A 20,504-nucleotide genomic window follows, 5' to 3' on the forward strand; every position below is an offset into this window, starting at 1 on the left:
AAAAACTGAATTATTTGTGAAATAACACACACAGGAGGCCTGGCAAGAGGATCTGTGTGAGCTCAACCTCCCTGCCCAAACTCCTCCTTCCCAAGGGCACAAAAAGGGCCAGGGCTGGGTTTGCCTGGCTGAGACACTCCTGGGAGCCACGAGAAAACAGCCTGCAAACACCCACAGACATTTAAATCAGGTTTTGAACCATTTCAATGAATATTTAATGAAAAATATTCCAGACTCAGCTACCAAAGAGGGATTTTTGTGCCTTGATAACCTCACCAGGAATCCAAACAATCCAGGCAGGAGAGTCACCAGCAGGGAATGGTCAGCAGGAGAGTGACCAGCAGGGAATGGTCAGCAGGGAATGGTCAGCAGGGAATGGTCAGCGGGGAATGGTCAGCAGGGAATGGTCAGCAGGGGAATGGTCAGCAGGGAATGGTCAGCAGGGAATGGTCAGCAGGGAATGGTCAGCAGGGAATGGTCAGCAGGGAATGGTCAGCAGGGAATGGTCAGCAGGGGAATGGTCAGCAGGAGAGTGACCAGCAGGGAATGGTCAGCAGGGGAATGGTCAGCAGGGAATGGTCAGCAGGGGAATGGTCAGCAGGGAATGGTCAGCAGGGAATGGTCAGCAGGGGAATGGTCAGCAGGGGAATGGTCAGCAGGGAATGGTCAGCAGGGAATGGTCAGCAGGGAGTGGTCAGCAGGGAATGGTCAGCAGGGGAATGGTCAGCAGGAGAGTGTCCAGCAGGGAATGGTCAGCAGGAGAGTGACCAGCAGGGAATGGTCAGCAGGGGAATGGTCAGCAGGGAATGGTCAGCAGGGAATGGTCAGCAGGGAATGGTCAGCAGGGAATGGTCAGCAGGAGAGTGACCAGCAGGGAATGGTCAGCAGGGGAATGGTCAGCAGGGAATGGTCAGCAGGGAATGGTCAGCAGGGAATGGTCAGCAGGGGAATGGTCAGCAGGGGAATGGTCAGCAGGAGAGTGACCAGCAGGGAATGGTCAGCAGGAGAGTGACCAGCAGGGAATGGTCAGCAGGGGAATGGTCAGCAGGGAATGGTCAGCAGGGAATGGTCAGCAGGGAATGGTCAGCAGGGAATGGTCAGCAGGAGAGTGACCAGCAGGGAATGGTCAGCAGGGGAATGGTCAGCAGGGAATGGTCAGCAGGGGAATGGTCAGCAGGGAATGGTCAGCAGGGGAATGGTCAGCAGGGAATGGTCAGCAGGGAATGGTCAGCAGGGAAGGGTCAGCAGGAGAGTGACCAGCAGGGAATGGTCAGCAGGGAATGGTCAGCAGGGAAGGGTCAGCAGGGAATGGTCAGCAGGAGAGTGACCAGCAGGGAATGGTCAGCAGGAGAGTGACCAGCAGGGGAATGGTCAGCGGGGAGTGGTCAGCAGGGAATGGTCAGCAGGGGAATGGTCAGCAGGGAATGGTCAGCAGGGGAATGGTCAGCGGGGAGTGGTCAGCAGGGAATGGTCAGCAGGGGAATGGTCAGCAGGGAAGGGTCAGCAGGGAATGGTCAGCAGGGGAATGGTCAGCAGGGAATGGTCAGCGGGGAGTGGTCAGCAGGAGAGTGACCAGCAGGGAATGGTCAGCAGGGGAATGGTCAGCAGGGAATGGTCAGCAGGGAATGGTCAGCGGGGAGTGGTCAGCGGGGAATGGTCAGCAGGGGAATGGTCAGCAGGGGAATGGTCAGCAGGGGAATGGTCAGCAGGGAGTGGTCAGCAGGGGAATGGTCAGCAGGGAATGGTCAGCAGGGAATGGTCAGCAGGGAATGGTCAGCAGGGGAATGGTCAGCAGGGGAATGGTCAGCAGGGAATGGTCAGCAGGAGAGTCACCAGCAGGGAATGGTCAGCAGGGAATGGTCAGCAGGGAATGGTCAGCAGGAGAGTGACCAGCAGGGAATGGTCAGCAGGGGAATGGTCAGCAGGGGAATGGTCAGCAGGAGAGTCACCAGCAGGGAATGGTCAGCAGGGGAATGGTCAGCAGGGAATGGTCAGCAGGAGAGTGACCAGCAGGGAATGGTCAGCAGGGAATGGTCAGCAGGGAATGGTCAGCAGGGAGTGGTCAGCAGGGGAATGGTCAGCAGGGAATGGTCAGCAGGGAATGGTCAGCAGGGAATGGTCAGCAGGGAGTGGTCAGCAGGGGAATGGTCAGCAGGGAATGGTCAGCAGGGAATGGTCAGCAGGGAATGGTCAGCAGGGGAATGGTCAGCAGGGAATGGTCAGCAGGGAATGGTCAGCAGGGAATGGTCAGCAGGGGAATGGTCAGCAGGGAATGGTCAGCAGGGAATGGTCAGCAGGGAATGGTCAGCAGGAGAGTGACCAGCAGGGAATGGTCAGCAGGGGAATGGTCAGCAGGGAATGGTCAGCAGGGGAATGGTCAGCAGGGAATGGTCAGCAGGAGAGTGACCAGCAGAGGAACAGGGAGCAGAGAGCTGCCATGTGAAGGGTGATTTCACGGTGTGATATCACAGGGTGATATTTCACAGGGTGATATTTCACAGGGTGATTTCAAAGGTTCTGAAGCTGCTTCCTGCAGTTGGGAATTGCGGGTGATGGAATCCTGGGGCAGCTCAGCCAGAGCAGGAGCCCGGCCAGGATCCTCCTGTCTCTGGAAACTCCTCCAGGAGGAGGGCTGAAGTGCCCCAGAACCACAAAATCATGGAATCATGGAAAAATTTGGGTGTGAGGAACCCCAGAGCCCCTCCAGTGTCACCCCTGCCATGGCAGGGACACCTCCCACTGTCCCAGTGTCCAGCCTGGCCTTGGGCACTGCCAGGGATCCAGGGGCAGCCCCAGCTGCTCTGGGCACCCTGTGCCAGGGCCTGCCCACCCTGCCAGGGAACAATTCCTGCCCCAAATGCCATCCAAATGCAGTCCCTGCAGAGCTCAGCAGTTCCCTGGACACTGGATGTGCTCGGTCCCAGCAGCTTTGGGACCCCTCAGCTGTGCCAGCACCGAGCCCTCCCTGCCCTGCTCCCCCTCCTGAACAAATCCCTGCTCTCCTCCGGGAACATTCCCTGGCTTTTGCTGGATCAGCCCTTGTCCTCCCTGCACTCACACACCTCATGCAGGAGGTGCAAATGAAGGCACAGCTCCTTTTGTGTGGGGAATATTGTGTGCGGCTCTTTCTTTGTTATCCCAATGTAAGGAACATCTCCCGCTGCCTCTCCGCTCCAGGATAAGGATCAACACCAACGGGAGGAGCCCAGGACAGGACAGGAAAAACCTTCTGAGAGGTCCAAGAGCTGAAAATGAACAATAAAATTCACACCAGAGAGGGGAGAAGCGGGGCTGGAACAAACCCTTCCCAAAAAATGAACAAATTCCAGAAACTGGACTTGGGAAAAGCGAGTGGGGCTGGAGCTGGGGATGTGGGATGGATCTCAGGGAAGGTTCTGCCCCACAGGGCTCCCAGGGAATGGCAACATTCCCAACCCTGCCGAGCTCCAGGAGCGCTCCAGGGCAGGGTGGGGCTGCTGGGTGGGCACAGAGGATCCCGGGGGATCCCGGGGGATCCCTTCCCTGGACAATCCAGGATCCTGGGGATCCCTTCCCTGGACAATCCAGGATCCTGGGGATCCCTTCCCTGGACAATCCAGGATCCCAGGGATCCCTTCCCTGGACAATCCAGGATCCCGGGGATCCCTTCCCTGGACAATCCAGGATCCCAGGGATCCCTTCCCTGGACAATCCAGGATCCTGGGGATCCCTTCCCTGGACAATCCAGGATCCTGGGGATCCCTTCCCTGGCTCTGGGGGTGTGCAGAGGATCCCAGGGGATCCCTTCCCTGGACAATCCAGGATCCCAGGGATCCCTTCCCTGGACAATCCAGGATCCCAGGGGATCCCAAGGGATCCCTTCCCTGGACAATCCAGGATCCCAGGGGATCCCAAGGGATCCCTTCCCTGGACAATCCAGGATCCCAGGGGATCCCAAGGGATCCCTTCCCTGGACAATCCAGGATCCCAGGGATCCCTTCCCTGGACAGTCCAGGATCCCAGGGGATCCCTTCCCAGGCTCTGGGAGCCCCAGGGGACCCCAGGCCAGTTCAGCAGCCCCAGTTCCACTGGGAGGCTGGAAAGCAGGGATGCTCCAGGGAGCAGGCAGAGCAACGACCAAAAGCTGGAAAAACAGGGAGAAGAAAATCCAGAATGGTTTTTATTGCTATTTTACAATTCCCACAGTCAGTGTTTTCACTGGTGGAACTGTAACCCCAAAGCTCCTCTTTAGCAGCCAGTTATGTGGTGCCTCGATGGCAACCTCCACATAAATGGGATTTATCTCCAAGAAAACCAAACAAACACTGGGAAAGGCAGGAGCTGAAATGAGGGAAGAGCCCAGAGCGGCTCCCAGGGCTGAACGAAAAAATCTCTTTTACAAAATACCCGATTTTCTGCTGGCATTTCCACTTTGCACAGGTTGCAACTCAAAGAAATCCCCTGATCTCTGTTGTATTTGTGCTGAGGTGAGATATCCATGAGGAGCCAGACTGTGAATTTGGGATTAGGAAATAACTAATTTCCTAATTTTTGTGCACAAGAGGAGATGCTTTGAGCTCTTGTGCCCAAAAACATGAGGGGGAACCACCCAGGCAGCATCCACACAGGAAATCCCACAGGCAGGCCTGGGCACGAGCTGGGATTCAGAAATACGAAATATGAAATATGAAATAGGAAACAAGAAATAGGAAATAAGAAATAGGAAATAAGAAATAGGAAATAAGAAATAGGAAATAAGAAATAGGAAATAAGAAATAGGAAATAAGAAATAGGAAATAAGAAATAAGAAATATGAAATAAGAAATAAGAAATAAGAAATCACCTCCTTCCCTTTGACAGAGGATTTCAAGTGTTCCTCGATTTCCTGCTCTCACTGCACTTCCCAGCTCAGGGAACCCCGGGAGGGAAAGGCCCAGCCATGGTGAGAGCTCCAGAGCTGAGCTGGGAGTGCTGCCCTGCTCTGGAACTGCTGCAGGATGGATTCGCTGCAGGTTCAGGGAATAAGGAAATCAACAGAGAGAGCCCAGAGGAGGCCCTGGAGCTGCTCCTGGGCTGGAGCCCCTCTGCCATGGAGCCAGGCTGGGAGAGCTGGGGGTGCTCCCCTGGAGAAGGATCCAGGGAGAGCTCAGAGCCCCTTGCAGGGCCCAAAGGGGCTCCAGGAGAGCTGGAGAGGGACTGGGGACAAGGGCTGGAGGGCCAGGAGCCAGGGAATGGCTGCCAGTGCCAGAGGGCAGGGCTGGATGGGATTTGGGGCAGGAATTGTTCCCTGGCAGGGTGGGCAGGCCCTGGCACAGGGTGCCCAGAGCAGCTGGGGCTGCCCCTGGATCCCTGGCAGTGCCCAAGGCCAGGCTGGACTCTGGGACAGTGGGAGGTGTCCCTGCCATGGCAGGGGTGACACTGGAGGGGCTCTGGGGTCCCTTCCAGCCTGGTCTGGGATTCAGTGCTGGGGCTGGAGCTCTCCCAGCTGAGGGGGGAGAGGATCCAGCAGCAGGGACAGAGCACATAGATCCAGCTGTGCCAGCTGTGCCAGCTGTGGCAGCCAGGGACAGGGACCCACGGCTGGGAGTGCCCAGAGCCTGCAGCCACACGTGGGAACAGCAGGATTCTGCTCTGGAATTCAGGTGTTTCAAAGTGCCACAAATTCACCCCAAGGGAATTTGCTGCTGCTGGATTTCCCCTGGGACAAGGGATGTGGCTTTTTGGCTGTGCCACAGGGGAAATGTCCCTGCAACTGCAGGAGCTGTGCCTGGAAGGGACCCTGGCCTGGGGAGCAGTGCCAGGAGCTGCATTCCAGGGAAAACCTCCTGACACTGGCCACAGGGCAACCAGGAATTCCTGACCTCTCCCCTCCTCTCTGCTGTGCACAAGGGCTCCTTTTCCCTGGCTGGGATCCAGGGAGTCACCTCTGAGACCGAAAAGGGGGGATTTGCTGTCTGTTATTGCTCCTGCTCAATAAAGAGAGGCTGTTTAAGGTCCAGCACAGAGCAGCTCTGGGCTGCTGGGACTTCCTCGGTTTCTTTTCTGAGCCAAGAACAAAATCCTCCCCGAAAATTGGGGTAACCTGAATTTCCAGGCTGTGCAAACCAATTCATTCTGCACATGGAAGGAACTTGAGGAGGGAAAGGTGTTTGTGGTGCCCCTGGAGGGCAGAGGGTGGCCAAGCTCCTGCAGCCCCCACCTGTTCCTTCAGCCCATCCTGCAGAAGTTCTGCTTCCAGCCCTGTCCCCACTGTGCTGCAGTTTGAATATTCCCTAGGGATGCTGGATTGCAGCTGGAATGAGGGGTGGGAGCGGCTCCAGGAGGGCACTGAGCTCTCCCCTCTGTGCCATTCCCAGCACAAACACCTGCCTGCAGCTCCTCCTGGAACTCACTGCTTCCTGACAGAGCATTTGGGAGGAAAAATCAAGGATTGTTTAAAAATAGCACCCAGCACTCCTGCAATGAGAGCACCAAGGGCAAACACATCCATGGGCATGCTGAGCCAGCAGCACATCCCCTGTAAATGGGAATACAGCCCTGGTATGGATCTGGATCTCATCACCTCATCCAAGTGCAAATCGTGGGGAAACTTCCAGGAAACCCCCCCTGGAAAGATGGAAATGCTGCAGATTCTGCCCTGCTCTGTTCAGCTGTAGAAATCAGACAATTCTGGGACTGAGAAACATCTCTGCTTCCCTGGAGAACTCCAGAATCCCAGGATCCCTGAGGCTGGAAAATCCCTCCCAGCCCAGGGAGCCCCAGCTGTGCCTGATCCCCACCTTGTCCCCAGCCCAGAGCTCCGAGTGCCACATCCAGGAATTCCCTGCACACCTCCAGGGATGAGACTCCAGCAGCTCCCTGGGCAGCCCCTGCCAAGGCCTGAGCTCCCTTTCCAGGCAGAAATTCCTGCTGCTGTCCAAGCTGAGCCTGCCCTGGCCCAGCCTGAGGCCATTTCCCCTTGTCCTGTCCCTGTTCCCTGGGAGCAGAGCCCGAGCCCTCCTGGCTGTCCCCTCCTGGCAGGGACTTGTGCAGAGCCACAAGGTCCCCCCGGAGCCTCCTTTTCTCCAGGCTGAGCCCCTTTCCCAGCTCCCTCAGCCTCTCCTGGGGCTCCAGCCCCTTCCCAGCTCCGTTCCCTGCCCTGGACACGCTCCAGCCCCTCCAGGGCTCTCCTGGCAGGAGGGGCCCAGAGCTGTCCCCAGCACTGGAGGTGCCCCAGCAGTGCCAGCACAGGGGACGGGCACTGCCCTGGCCCTGCTGCCACCCCAGAGCTGGCACAGCCCAGGGCCAGTGGCCTCTTGCCCACCTGGGCACACCTGGGTCGTTCTGAGCTCCCCAAGTGCCCCCACAGAGCTGCTCCAGCTGCATTTTCCCAGTGCTCCCGCTGCCTCTCAGCAGAGCCCAAAGCCATCCCGACAAAGGAGAACAGAAAATCACAAACAACTTCTAATCCACCAACAATGTAGGTTAAAAACGTCTAATCCAAAAATAGCAGCCTAAATTTTTGCCAAAGGGAAAGATTTCAAACATGTTGGGATCTGACAGTGCCTCTACCTGCCTGTTCCACGTGCCTGGGCAGGAGACTCAGGGATTGATCTCTGTCCTCTGGAAAAGTGCAAATTGAGGGGATTTTAGCAGCAGGAATGACAAATTTCAATGTTAATTTTACAGGGTTTGCAGTAATTTTAAAAAGGAGTTGAAAGTGATTCTGTTCAGGCGGTCAGAAATAAATTAAAGAGAAGATAAATAACAATCACAGACCTGAGAATATAAACAGATAATTGGGGTTTTACAGATGAGAACTGAGGAAAATCAACCCCTGAGGAGTACAGCAACACCTGGTGATGATCAATACAATGCAGTGCACAGATTGTCGAGTTTCTGAGCACTTTTAGCACCAAAGCTCTGCTGGTTTTTATCCAACAGCCAATTCCTGTGAGTGCCACATCCCCAGCAGGGCAGGGAGCAGCTGCCTGAGCCGGCTGCTCCTCCAGCTGGGAAAGGGAGCAGCAGTGCCTGGCCAGGGGTTCCCGTGTCTCCATCCCCTGTTCCCGTGTCTCCATCCCCTGTTCCCGTGTCTCCATCCCCTGTTCCCGTGTCTCCATCCCCTGTTCCCGTGTCTCCATCCCCTGTTCCCGTGACTCCATCCCCTGTTCCCGTGTCTCCATCCCCTGTTCCCGTGTTTCCATCCCCTGTTCCCGTGTCTCCATCCCCTGTTCCCGTGTTTCCATCCCCTGTTCCCGTGTCTCCATCCCCTGTTCCCGTGTCTCCATCCCCTCTGTTCCCGTGTCTCCATCCCCTGTTCCCGTGTCTCCATCCCCTCTGTTCCCGTGTCTCCATCCCCTGTTCCCGTGTTTCCATCCCCTCTGTTCCCGTGTCTCCATCCCCTCTGTTCCCGTGTCTCCATCCCCTGTTCCCGTGTCTCCATCCCCTGTTCCCGTGTTTCCATCCCCCCTGTTCCCGTGTCTCCATCCCCTCTGTTCCCGTGTCTCCATCCCCCCTGTTCCCGTGTCTCCATCCCCCCTGTTCCCGTGTCTCCATCCCCTGTTCCCGTGTCTCCATCCCCTGTTCCCGTGTCTCCATCCCCTGTTCCCGTGTCTCCATCCCCTGTTCCCCTGTCTCCCTCCCCTGTTCCCGTGTCTCCATCCCCTGTTCCCGTGTCTCCATCCCCTGTTCCCGTGACTCCATCCCCTCTGTTCCCGTGTTTCCATCCCCTCTGTTCCCGTGTCTCCATCCCCTGTTCCCGTGTCTCCATCCCCTCTGTTCCCGTGTCTCCATCCCCTCTGTTCCCGTGTCTCCATCCCCTCTGTTCCCGTGTCTCCATCCCCTGTTCCCGTGTTTCCATCCCCTCTGTTCCCGTGTCTCCATCCCCTGTTCCCGTGTCTCCATCCCCTCTGTTCCCGTGTCTCCATCCCCTGTTCCCGTGTCTCCATCCCCTCTGTTCCCGTGTCTCCATCCCCTGTTCCCGTGTCTCCATCCCCTGTTCCCGTGTCTCCATCCCCTCTGCCCTGTGCCCATGTGGCCGGGAAAGCCCAGGGCAAAGCCAGGGGGGATTTGGGATGGAGCCGGCAGAACCTGCAGCAGCCTCGGGCTCCTGGGGCGATCCCTGCCCGGGACCCCGCTCTGCCCTTCCCTTCCCTTCCCTGCCCTTCCCTTCCCTGCCCTGCCCTGACCTGCCCATCCCAGCCCTGCCCCGCTCTGCCCTCGGCTGCCTCAGGGGAACGGGAACACTCGGGGTGTTCCCGGTGCGGGGCTGCCCAGACAGAGACCCCGAGCCCGTCCCGATCCCATTCCGAGCTGATCCCGATCCCATCCTGAGCTGATCCCGAGTTCATCCCGATCCCATCCTGAGCTGATCCCGAGTTCATCCCGATCCCATCCTGAGCTGATCCCGAGTTCATCCCGAGCTGATCCCAATCCCACCCCGAGCCCGTCCCTGTCCGAGCGGACCCTTCACCCCCCGAGCAGCCCCTCCACCCCTCTCCAGCTCTCCTGCATCCCTCTCCGGGTGGCTCCTCCGTCCCTCCAAGCTGTTCCTGCATTCCCGTCCGAGGTGATCCTCCTGCATCCCCCGGAACCAATTCCACAGAGCTCGGGGATCTGATCCTACAGAGCTCGGGGAACCGATCCTACAGAGCTCGGGGAACCGATCCTACAGAGCTCGGGGAGCCGATCCTACAGAGCTCGGGGAGCCGATGCTACAGAGCTCGGGGAGCCGATCCTACAGAGCGCGGGGAACTGATCCTACAGAGCTCGGGGAACTGATCCTACAGAGCTCGGGGAACTGATCCTACAGAGCTCGGGGAACTGATCCTACAGAGCTCGGGGAACTGATCCTACAGAGCTCGGGGAACTGATCCTACAGAGCTCGGGGAGCCGATCCTACAGAGCTCGGGGAGCCGATCCTACAGAGCTCGGGGAGCCGATCCTACAGAGCTCGGGGAACTGATCCTACAGAGCTCGGGGAGCCGATCCTACAGAGCTCGGGGAGCCGATCCTACAGAGCTCGGGGAGCCGATCCTACAGAGCTCGGGGAACTGATCCTACAGAGCTCGGGGAGCCGATCCTACAGAGCTCGGGGAACTGATCCTACAGAGCTCGGGGAGCCGATCCTACAGAGCTCGGGGAACTGATCCTACAGAGCTCGGGGAACTGATCCTACAGAGCTCGGGGAGCCGATCCTACAGAGCTCGGGGAACTGATCCTACAGAGCTCGGGGAACTGATCCTACAGAGCTCGGGGAACTGATCCTACAGAGCTCGGGGAGCCGATCCTACAGAGCTCGGGGAACTGATCCTACAGAGCTCGGGGAGCCGATCCTACAGAGCTCGGGGGCTGCCCACGGCTCCGGGAGCTGTTCCAGGGCTGTTCCCGGCCCCGCTCCCGCATCCCCTCGCCGGTCCCGCCGCTCCCACAGCCCGACCCCGAGCGGGACGGAGCGGAGGGGCCCCGGGGCCCCCGGGAGGGGACAGAAGGGGACAGAAGGGGACAGGGAGGGGCCCCGGGACCGGCAGCACCAACCTGCGCGGCGGAGACCGCCCGGTGCCCGCTCCCGCTCATCCCGGCCCGCGGCTCCATCCCGAAGGATGCGGCTCCATCCCGAAGGATGCGCCCCGCGCTGTCTCCATGGCAACGCGGCCGCCGCGTGACCGCGCATCCCGCGGGCACCGGGAGCGCATCCCAGAAAATCCCCGCGTTCAGGCGGCTCCGGCCGGCAGCGACAGCCTGAGGGGCTCTTAAATATCTTTTTAATCTTATTATTGTTTAAATTGTTTTTTTCAACCTTTTTTTGGTTGGCTGGTTTTGTTTTGGTTTCGGTTTTTTGGGGTTTTTTCTTAGTTTTAATTTTTATGCTTTTTAAGTTTTGATTTCTTAAAGATATTTTTCAAATGTCCCCCACGTTGCTCTGTTGGAGGGAGGAGTTCTTTAACAAATAAACAAAGAAAAAAAGGATCACAGAATGACTTAGATTGGAAAAGAGCTCACAGAGTCCAACCTGTGACTGCCCACTCCATCCTTCCCCTTGAACAAGTTAATGGAAAATAAATTAATATAAATGTACAGAACTTACTCTTCTAAACCCAATATTCATCAAGAGAAACGTGAGCACACCAAAGAGAGCTGGGAAAGCAGCTGGGCTTTAGGGGAGGAACGTCGTGGTTCTCTTGAACCCGTCCATCCCACCCCTGCCAATCCTCCCACTGCTCCAGCCTGGCCTTGGGCACTGCCAGGATCCAGGGGCAGCTCTGGGAATTCTGTGCCAGGCTCACAGGGAAGGATTCCTTCCAGTAAATTAATGATTCATCAATTGCCAGGATAACAGAGATTATTACTGCACCATGAAATGTGTCCTCTGGCACCACAAACCAAGCAAATGAAAACCTGAACCCCACCCACTTCCTCCAGCTGGGAGAAGCTCTTCAGGTTTGTCCAAAGCCCAGATTTGAGAATAACATTTGATAACAATAACAATTTAATAACAATAATTTGAGATTTGGGATAACAGAAGCACCAGGTCCCAGAAAGGGCTGGGCTGGAGGGGACCCTGGAGACCCCTCTAGCTCAAACCCCCTTCCACGGGCAGGGACGTTTCCAGTGGATTTATGGCATTAAAGAGGAAAAGTTACAACTTCCCTCGGTTGTTTGTTCCATCTCTGTCTTGATCAGGAGATTCCAAACTGGAATTTGTTTGGCTTCAGCCTAAGGATAAAGCCAGGGCTCGGTTTCTTTTGAAGGATAAAAGGTTTCTGTGCAGTGCTCCGTGCTGTGGCCCTGGGAAACAGGGATACTGCAGGCCCCTGGCTGCAGCCTCAGCTGGGAGAGGGTGAGCATGGAAATTTAATTGATATTGGCCACTTCACACAGCACTGCCAGGGAAGTGGCACCACAGAAGGATCGTGGCAAGAGTCAAAATAAATCCGAAATAAACCCCCTGGGAATGAAACCCCAGCACTGGGGGTCTCTGTTCCTCCTGCTGGGGATATCCCAATGAACATCCCAATAAATATCCCAATAAATATCCCAATAAATATCCCAATAAATAAATATCCAAATAAATAAATATCCCAATAAATACCCCAATAATTATCCCAATAAATACCCCAATAATTATCCCAATAAATATCCCAATAATTATCCCAATAAATATTGCAATAAATATCCCAATAAATACCCTAATAATTATCCCAATAATTATCCCAATAATTATCCCAATAAATAAATAGCCCAATAAGTATCCCACAGCCCAGGATCACAGCAGCCCTGCCCAGCCTCAGCAGCACAGATCCCTCCCCTGGGTGTGCAGCCTGCCAGGGGAACACACGGAAGGAGCTCAAGTTCTGCTGGGGCAGGGACAGCCAGGGCAGCAGCAGCAGCACAGGAACAGCAGCTCCTGCTCCTGCTCCTGATTCTACTCCAGGTCCTGCTCCAGGTCCTGCTCCTGATTCTACTCCAGGTCCTGCTCCAGGTCCTGCTCCTGCTCCTGCTCCTGATTCTACTCCAAGTCCTGCTCCTGATTCTACTCCAAGTCCTGCTCCTGATTCTACTCCAAGTCCTGCTCCTGATTCTACTCCAGATCCTGCTCCTGATTCTACTCCAAGTCCTGCTCCTGATTCTACTCCAGATCCTGCTCCAGGTCCTGCTCCTGATTCTACTCCAAGTCCTGCTCCTGATACTGCTCCTGATTCTACTCCAGATCCTGCTCCTGATTCTACTCCAAGTCCTGCTCCTGATTCTACTCCAAGTCCTGCTCCTGATCCTACTCGAGATCCTGCTCCTGCTCCATGTCCTGCTCCAGCTCCAGATCCTGCTCCTGCTCCAGCTCCAGATCCTACTCCTGTTCAAGATCCTGCTCCAGATCTTGCTCCTGTTCCAGATCCAGATCCTGCTCCTGGTTCCACAGTGGAACAGGGTAAAGAATTCTCCTGGGAAAACCAAACCCACAGGTTGCTCCAGCCATGGCAGGGACACCTCCCACTGTCCCAGTGTCCAGCCTGGCCTTGGGCACTGCCAGGGATCCAGGGGCAGCCCCAGCTGCTCTGGGCACCCTGTGCCAGGGCCTGCCCACCCTGCCAGGGAACAATTCCTGCCCCAAATCCCATCCAGCCCTGCCATACAGTGGCTGTGCCACCTCCAGAACCCTTCAGAATCAAGGATTTCATGTCAGGAGTTTGCATTAGGTGGCTGCTAATGCAATTTCCCCACAGCCCAGGGTGGTGAGGGAGCACTTCGAAGGAGTGAGCCATGGCAGCATCTCTGCTTCACCAAACCCAGCACAGGCAGGCACCAGCGCTCTTCATCACACTCTGCCACTCTGAAAAAGGGCAGCCTGTCAGTGGTGAGCTGACACCTAAACCCAAATGTGATTTCCATGGCATTATTTTCCAACAGCCAGGAATCTCCCACCTGGACACAGAATCCCTGGAAAGGAACAGGAAAATCCCTCCCAGCCCAGGGAGCCCCAGCTGTGCCTGATCCCCACCTTGTCCCCAGCCCAGAGCTCCGAGTGCCACATCCAGGAATTCCCTGCACACCTCCAGGGATGAGACTCCAGCAGCTCCCTGGGCAGCCCCTGCCAAGGCCTGAGCTCCCTTTCCAGGCAGAAATTCCTGCTGCTGTCCAAGCTGAGCCTGCCCTGGCCCAGCCTGAGGCCATTTCCCCTTGTCCTGTCCCTGTTCCCTGGGAGCAGAGCAACAGCTACAACCTGGAGGAGGATGCAGGGAGATCAGGGAATGCAGAATGCACCAAAGCAGCAGGAAATTGCAGAATTTCCATTTTTGCTATTCCTGACCCAGCCTGGCTGCAGGAATCTCAGTGAAAGTGGCTTCAGAAAAACTCACTTATTCCTGGAAATGTGAGGGAAGCAAATCCCTGATTCCCTCAGGGATGTAGGCCCGGGGCTCCAGCAGTGGATCCAGCAAATGGAGCCTCAGAGTCAGGAATTTAACATTTTTATCTGCATTTTTCCTATCTCCTAAAGCAGTGAGAAACCCTGAGATAATGGAGCTTCCATCACACAGGGAACATCTGAGTGGATTTATAAACACTCCTGTCCTGGTGCTAAAGTGGTGGAAATTCCAGCACCACCTGGGTAACAGATTCTAACAATTATTTCCTTACATTCATTACTGAAAACATTTTGTTCCATTGCCCAGAGCAGCTGGGGCTGCCCCTGGATCCCTGGCAGTGCCCAAGGACACTGGGACAGTGGGAGGTGTCCCTGCCATGGCAGGGGTGACACTGGGTGGCCTTTGAGGTCCCTTCCAGTCTGGGATTCTCGATTTTCACATTTCATATTCATTATTCTGAAGGTGTCTCCCTTCAGCTCCTGCCCCCTGTTAAGCCCATCTGCCCAAGTTCCAGGATTATGTTTAATTTCTCTAGGATTGGTATTTTCAGAGCTATCCAACCATTCCTTAGCCCCTGGGGGTCCCCCCTGCATTCCCTGAGTGCCTGGCTGGACAGCTGCCCACACCCCCAAACATGTTTCCAGCCCCTGAACCATCTCCACTGACCTCAGGCCCTTTGGTTCTTCCAAATCATCATCCTTGGCTACAAAATCACCCTGAAATGCACCTTCAGCCACCTGCAGACCATGACCTCCAATATCTGCTGCTGAGCTGTTCTGCTCAGCACATTCAGTTGGCTTCATTCCCAATATTTCCTCACTCCCCTCTATTTTATTCGTTCTCCTCCTGGTGGAAACGAGTGTTAATGGCACAGAACTCTGCCTGAAAGCCCCTTCCTCCTGCAGCTCCACTGGGGCCAAGGGGATAAACAATTTCCATGGAATCATGGAATCCCAGAATGGATTGGCCTGGAAGGGACCTTAGAGCTGATCTTGTTCCAAACTCCCATTCCTCCCCATCTCCTGTCTGGGTGGGGTTTTGTTTATTGTCTTTCCAATCTTCCAGTGCTCATAATTAACACAATATGGCAGCAACCCCACAGAATTCATTTGCATTTCATTAATCAGGAAGGACCCTGGGGGCTGAGGGGGGCTCCAGGTCCCCCGTTCCTGCCAGCCCTCAGGCAGCTCTCCCTGCCCACCAGCCCTGTCCCAGTGTGTCCCAGTGACCTCCTGGCCTGTCCCCAGGGGGTGACATCACCTGGATCTGCTTCCAGGGACCTCTCCAGTGCTCCCAGCAGAGCCCAGACTGGGAAATGACCTCACAGTACAGCTGGGACTGAAACCACACAGAGCAATCCAGCATCCTGCTGGGTCACCCCACAGAAGCCCAAAATCACCGGGGATGGAAAATCCCTCCCAGCCCATGGAGTCCAACCTTCCCTGCACACCTCCAGGGATGAGACTCCAGCAGCTCCCTGGGCAGCCCCTGCCAAGGCCTGAGCTCCCTTTCCAGGCAGAAATTCCTGCTGCTGTCCAAGCTGAGCCTGCCCTGGCCCAGCCTGAGGCCATTTCCCCTTGTCCTGTCCCTGTTCCCTGGGAGCAGAGCCCGAGCCCTCCTGGCTGTCCCCTCCTGGCAGGGACTTGTGCAGAGCCACAAGGTCCCCCCGGAGCCTCCTTTTCTCCAGGCTGAGCCCCTTTCCCAGCTCCCTCAGCCTCTCCTGGGGCTCCAGCCCCTTCCCAGCTCCGTTCCCTGCCCTGGACACGCTCCAGCCCCCTGGGAAGGCGAGTCCTGCTCCTGGCACCATCGCTGCCCCTGTGCCAAAGCACAGCCTGGAAACGGCTCAGCACCAACTTCCAACTCCTGGTTTACATTCCTTGCTCCCCATTTTTGTGTTTCCTGTCCCCGGCAAAGAGCACAGCTGGGATTTTTTTCCCTTCCAAGCCTTGTTTTCCCTGGAATCTTTGGCCAAGTATTGTTAAACTGCCCCTAGTTATTAATATTTTCATTCTTTATTTACTCAGCTGGAGCAGATCTCAGCTTTTCCAGAGTCTCTCCCCCAGGATTTATCTGTAGGTGCTGATTCCTTTACACAAATCAAATACAATCAACCCCTGGTCCCTGACACCCCAGGAGTGACTCTGGGGCCTGGAGCAATTCCTGTTTGTTCCATCAGAAAACCCCCACTGGCTACAGCCCCTCTCACACCCCAAAACCACAGGAGGGGGGTTCATTGTAATTTTTGCTGCTTCAGGGGTACCACAGAACCCCAAATGTCCCTTCCATAAACCCCAGTGGCTCCTCTTTGATGGTGTCCCTGGGATTTCCATGGGATCTGGTGCTGGATATAAACCCCCTGATTCCAGAATTTCTGCACCTGCTGTTCCCAGAGCTGTCCTTGGACCATCAGGGCCTCCTTCCCAATCCTTGGGCTTTTTAGGGCGTTGTTTTTTACATTTCATTAAAGTTGTCAGCACAGAGCAGATGTCTCTGAGCTGCCAAACTGCTGCCAGGAGTGTCCAGGCAGCTGTCCCAGTCCCTGCAGGAGGTGTGACATGTCCCCATGTCCCAGTCCCTGCAGGAGGTGTGACATGTCCCCATGTCCCCATGTCCCTGCAGGTGTGACATGTCCCCATGTCCCCATGTCCCTGCAGGAGCTGTCCAGCCCTGTCCCCATGTCCCAGTGTCCCTGCAGGGGGTGTCCAGCCCTGTCCCCATGTCCCAGTGTCCCTGCAGGGGGTGTCCAGCCCTGTCCCCACCTGCACATTCCCAGGGCCATCCAGTCCTGCCGTGCTCCCGGGATCCTGCCCTGAGCATTCCCCAGCTCCTGCCCAGCTGCCCCCTCCATCCAACAGCCCCTGGGAAAGGAACAGTGCCAGGCTGGGAAGGGAAAGGGATGGAATGGGAAAGGGATGGAGGATTGGGAAAGGGATGGAGGATTGGGAAAGGAAAGGGATGGTGGATTGGGAAAGGGATGGAGGATTGGGAAGGGAAAGGGATGGAGGATTGGGAAAGGAAAGGGATGGAGGATTGAGAAGGGAAAGGGATGGAGGATTGGGAAAGGGATGGAGGATTGAGAAGGGAAAGGGATGGAGGATTGGGAAAGGAAAGGGATGGAGGATTGGGAAAGGGATGGAGGATTGGGAAAGGGATGGAGGATTGGGAAAGGGATGGAGGATTGGGAAAGGAAAGGGATGGTGGATTGGGAAAGGGATGGTGGATTGGGAAAGGGATGGTGGATTGGGAAGGGAAAGGGATGGAGGATTGGGAAAGGGATGAAGTGTTGGAAAAGGAACAATGGCAGGCTGGGAAGGGAAAGGCCAGGAAGTGCTGGGAAGGAATAGGCAATGCTGTGGCCAGCCCTGCCCTCGGGGTGTGATGAGCCATTGGTTTGGAGAAGGGATGAATTGCTGAGAGCTCCAGCTCTGAACTGAGCAGCAGCAGCAGCAGGACTGACCCCTGAGCTCTTCCCAGTCTGGGTGCAACTGCCCCAAGGAAAGCAGAGCAGGATTTATATTCCATGGAACCAGAGCAATCCCTGCACAGCACCAAAGCCAGACTGGGAGAGGTGGGGACTCCTCAGGGAGGCAGGAACTGGAGGGAACAAGCACAGAGCAAAGCAGGAATCAGCTCCAAGCTGGGCTGGGACGAGCCTGGAGCAGCAGGTACCACTGCAGGTCTGGAGCTCTACGCTGCTCACACCAGGAAGCCACACTACAGAAAGCTCTGCAGGTCTCACCTGTCCAGCACTTTGGCAATTTAGCCTCCAGCTGTTCCTTAAGGAATGGCACACTGTTAAAGGAGCGAGCAGAAGAGGCAGTCAATGGAACCATCGGGATCTGACCCCAGAGCAGCACGGCCTGACCACGGTGGGCAGAGGGACAGCCACGTCCTGGCTGAGACACAGAAACCACTCCCAGGAGAATCTGCTACTCAGGATGCCAAATAAAACCAGAGCAGTGACTCCCCTCACCCTCAGACTGCAAATGGCTCCATGCTCATGGAAATGGGAGTGCTCCATGTTCCTGGAATTAGATCCCAGTGCTGCTGCTCCTCACTGTCTCCTACACATGTGAAGAGCTTTCCTCCAGCCTCTGCAGGACACTAGGATTTATCTGGAGACTGACCTCGGATTGTTTGGGTCTTTTCCTCTCAGTTTTTACTCTGGAGGTGAAAACTGACAAGGTGGGGAAGCAGAGTGACCTCAGGCTGCTCAAACCAACCCCAGTGCAGCGGTTTTCTGTCCAAACCATCCCAGCAGGTGCACAGGGAGGTCCCAAGAGCAGGGTGACAGCAGTGCCATGGAGAGAGGACAGGGATGTGAAGCCAAGGCCCCAGGCAGCAGCAGGAGCTGACCCCTGCAATGTGCCTGACACATTTCTATCATTTAATTAACCAGGAATGAGAGAACAGAGCCTGACCCGAGGCAGGGACACGTGGGAGGTGCCACTGGTGAGGACAGGGAGGTGCCAGAGCTGCAGGCAGGACACAGCCAGGCCTGGCTGCAGCTGCACCAAACACCTCCTGCAGCTCTGAGACTCCTCTCACAACCACAGCAGCTGATGATTCCCCAGAGAAACATTTATATCACAGCACTGAAAAACATCACACCCAGCCCAGGGCTGCTCCCTGCCCCGAGCCCAGGGCTGAGCAGGGGCTCAGGGGTACTCACACCATGGGGCAGTGCCCAGGGGGGCAGAGGACAGGGTCTGGGGTACTCACACCATGGGGCAGTGCCCAGGGGGGATGAGGAACAGGCTCAGGGGTACTCACACCATGGGGCAGTGCCCAGGGGGGATGAGGAACAGGCTCAGGGGTACTCACACCATGGGGCAGTGCCCAGGGGGGATGAGGAACAGGCTCAGGGGTACTCACACCATGGGGCAGTGCCCAGGGGGGATGAGATCAGGCTCAGGGGTACTCACACCATGGGGCAGTGCCCAGGGGGGATGAGCAGGGGCTCAGGGGTACTCACACCATGGGGCAGTGCCCAGGGGGGCAGAGGACAGGGTCTGGGGTACTCACACGATGTGGGCGAGGTCCAGGGGCTTCTCAGGCTGCTCTGGGAACAGCGGCCGGGGCGGGTCCCTGCTGGGCACGCAGCCCAGGGATTTGCTGATGGCGTGGCTCAGCTTCTTGGCCGGGGATTTCTGGAGAGGGGAACAAGGACAGGAGGCAGGTGAGGCTGGGGAAGGGCAGGGTGCAGCCAGAGAGAGCTGGGAAATATAACAGTGAGGTGGAAAAGGGCAGAACGTGCAGAAATCCCCAGTCCTGTTACAGCATTCCTGGGAAATCAGCGCAGACACCGCACTGGGGAACAAGTTCTGGGAGGCTTTTAAGTGCTCTGATACTGACAATTGAAAGTTTTAACACAATTATGTAAGATTAGGAAATAAACCAATTACCTGGGGGTTCTGTCAGGAATTAAGCCCGGGGCAATCCCATCCCATTAAGGGATTTTTACACTCACTCTCTGAACACATCTTGAGGGGAGGAACAGTCACATCCCCATTTTCTGTCCTTTCCAGGCAAAGCCAAGGTGCTGGGACAGGCAGGAGTGACTTTATCCCCTTCCACAGCTCCCCTCACTTGTGCTGAACCAGTGATCAGTGATGCTGGATCCTTGGGAATGCTGCTGGCAAGTGCTGCCACACCCACCGGAATGGGGACCTGCCCCAGGTCATGACCATAAAATGGGGTTTAAACCCATATTGACTTACAAAATTAAGTGTGAAAATGATGCTGCACCCACCGAGTTCCCATGGGAGCCCGTGGTCTTTTCCAGCCCTGCTAATTCCATGATTCCATGGCCAGGGGAGCTCAGCTCCTTTGACCTGGCAGCTCCTTGTGCTGCTCTGCCTCACTGACATCCCAGCAAAGTGCAACCCTGGCTAATTACTGCTGGGGAATTCACTGCTGCTCCTGCACAACATTCCAAAGTGGAGCTGCACCAGTTCTCAAGGGACGTTCAAACTAAAATTCAGATTAACATTGGTTCAAACAGGAGCCCCGGACAGGAGTTACAGCCAATTACCAGGCAATTACTGACAATTAGCACCACTGACTACCAGTGGAATCAATTCCTGCTGATGTCCAACCTGCCCCTGCCCTGGAGGTGCAGCCTCATTCCTATCAGGTGCTGCAATTTTTATTTATCAGCAACAGCTCCATCCTGGAAAGCAGCAGGATTGTGGGAAGGCCCTGGAGAACGACTCATCCAACAGCCTCTGGATCCCAGGGAATGGGCACCTGGTCTTCCCAATGTCACCAAATCCTGAAATGGCTTGTGTTGGAAGGAGCCTTAAAGCTCATTCCAACCCCTCCTTAAATTGCTTTGAAATCCTATGAAAATCACAATTTTATTCTGTACCACTTACTGACCCCACAGAGAATTTAAATCATGCACACAGAAGTGACTATTCCAAACTTAAAGTTTCCCTAAATTCTTCACATGCTGAAAATGTCCACATTTATTTCTCTCTGAATTTGTTCATTCCCACAGATCTGAGGGACTCAGCAGGACCTGCAGGGCCAGGAGCCAGGGAATGGCTCCCAGTGCCAGAGGGCAGGGCTGGATGGGATTTGGGGCAGGAATTGTTCCCTGGCAGGGTGGGCAGGCCCTGGCACAGGGTGCCCAGAGCAGCTGGGGCTGCCCCTGGATCCCTGGCAGTGCCCAAGGCC

The 20,504-nt window shown here is 55.9% G+C and overlaps 1 protein-coding gene across 8 annotated transcripts in view; it reads right to left on the reverse strand.

Moving 5' to 3' along the window:
• The window catches only part of DTNB (dystrobrevin beta), a 144,698-nt gene that overhangs the window by 95,467 nt on the left and 28,727 nt on the right, over window positions 1–20,504 (reverse strand). For all 8 annotated transcript variants that reach the window (XM_088052576.1, XM_088052582.1, XM_088052578.1 and 5 more), the window contains exon 10: window positions 18,849–18,973. In XM_088052576.1, the coding sequence (XP_087908702.1) occupies window positions 18,849–18,973 (125 nt within the window). The remainder of the gene's footprint in view (window positions 1–18,848; window positions 18,974–20,504) is intronic.

The sequence above is a fragment of the Pseudopodoces humilis genome, chromosome 3 (genome assembly GCF_049639895.1).
Source record: "Pseudopodoces humilis isolate 2021_Gansu_Grassland_sample_001 chromosome 3, ASM4963989v1, whole genome shotgun sequence".
Classification (NCBI taxonomy): Eukaryota; Metazoa; Chordata; class Aves; order Passeriformes; family Paridae; genus Pseudopodoces; species Pseudopodoces humilis.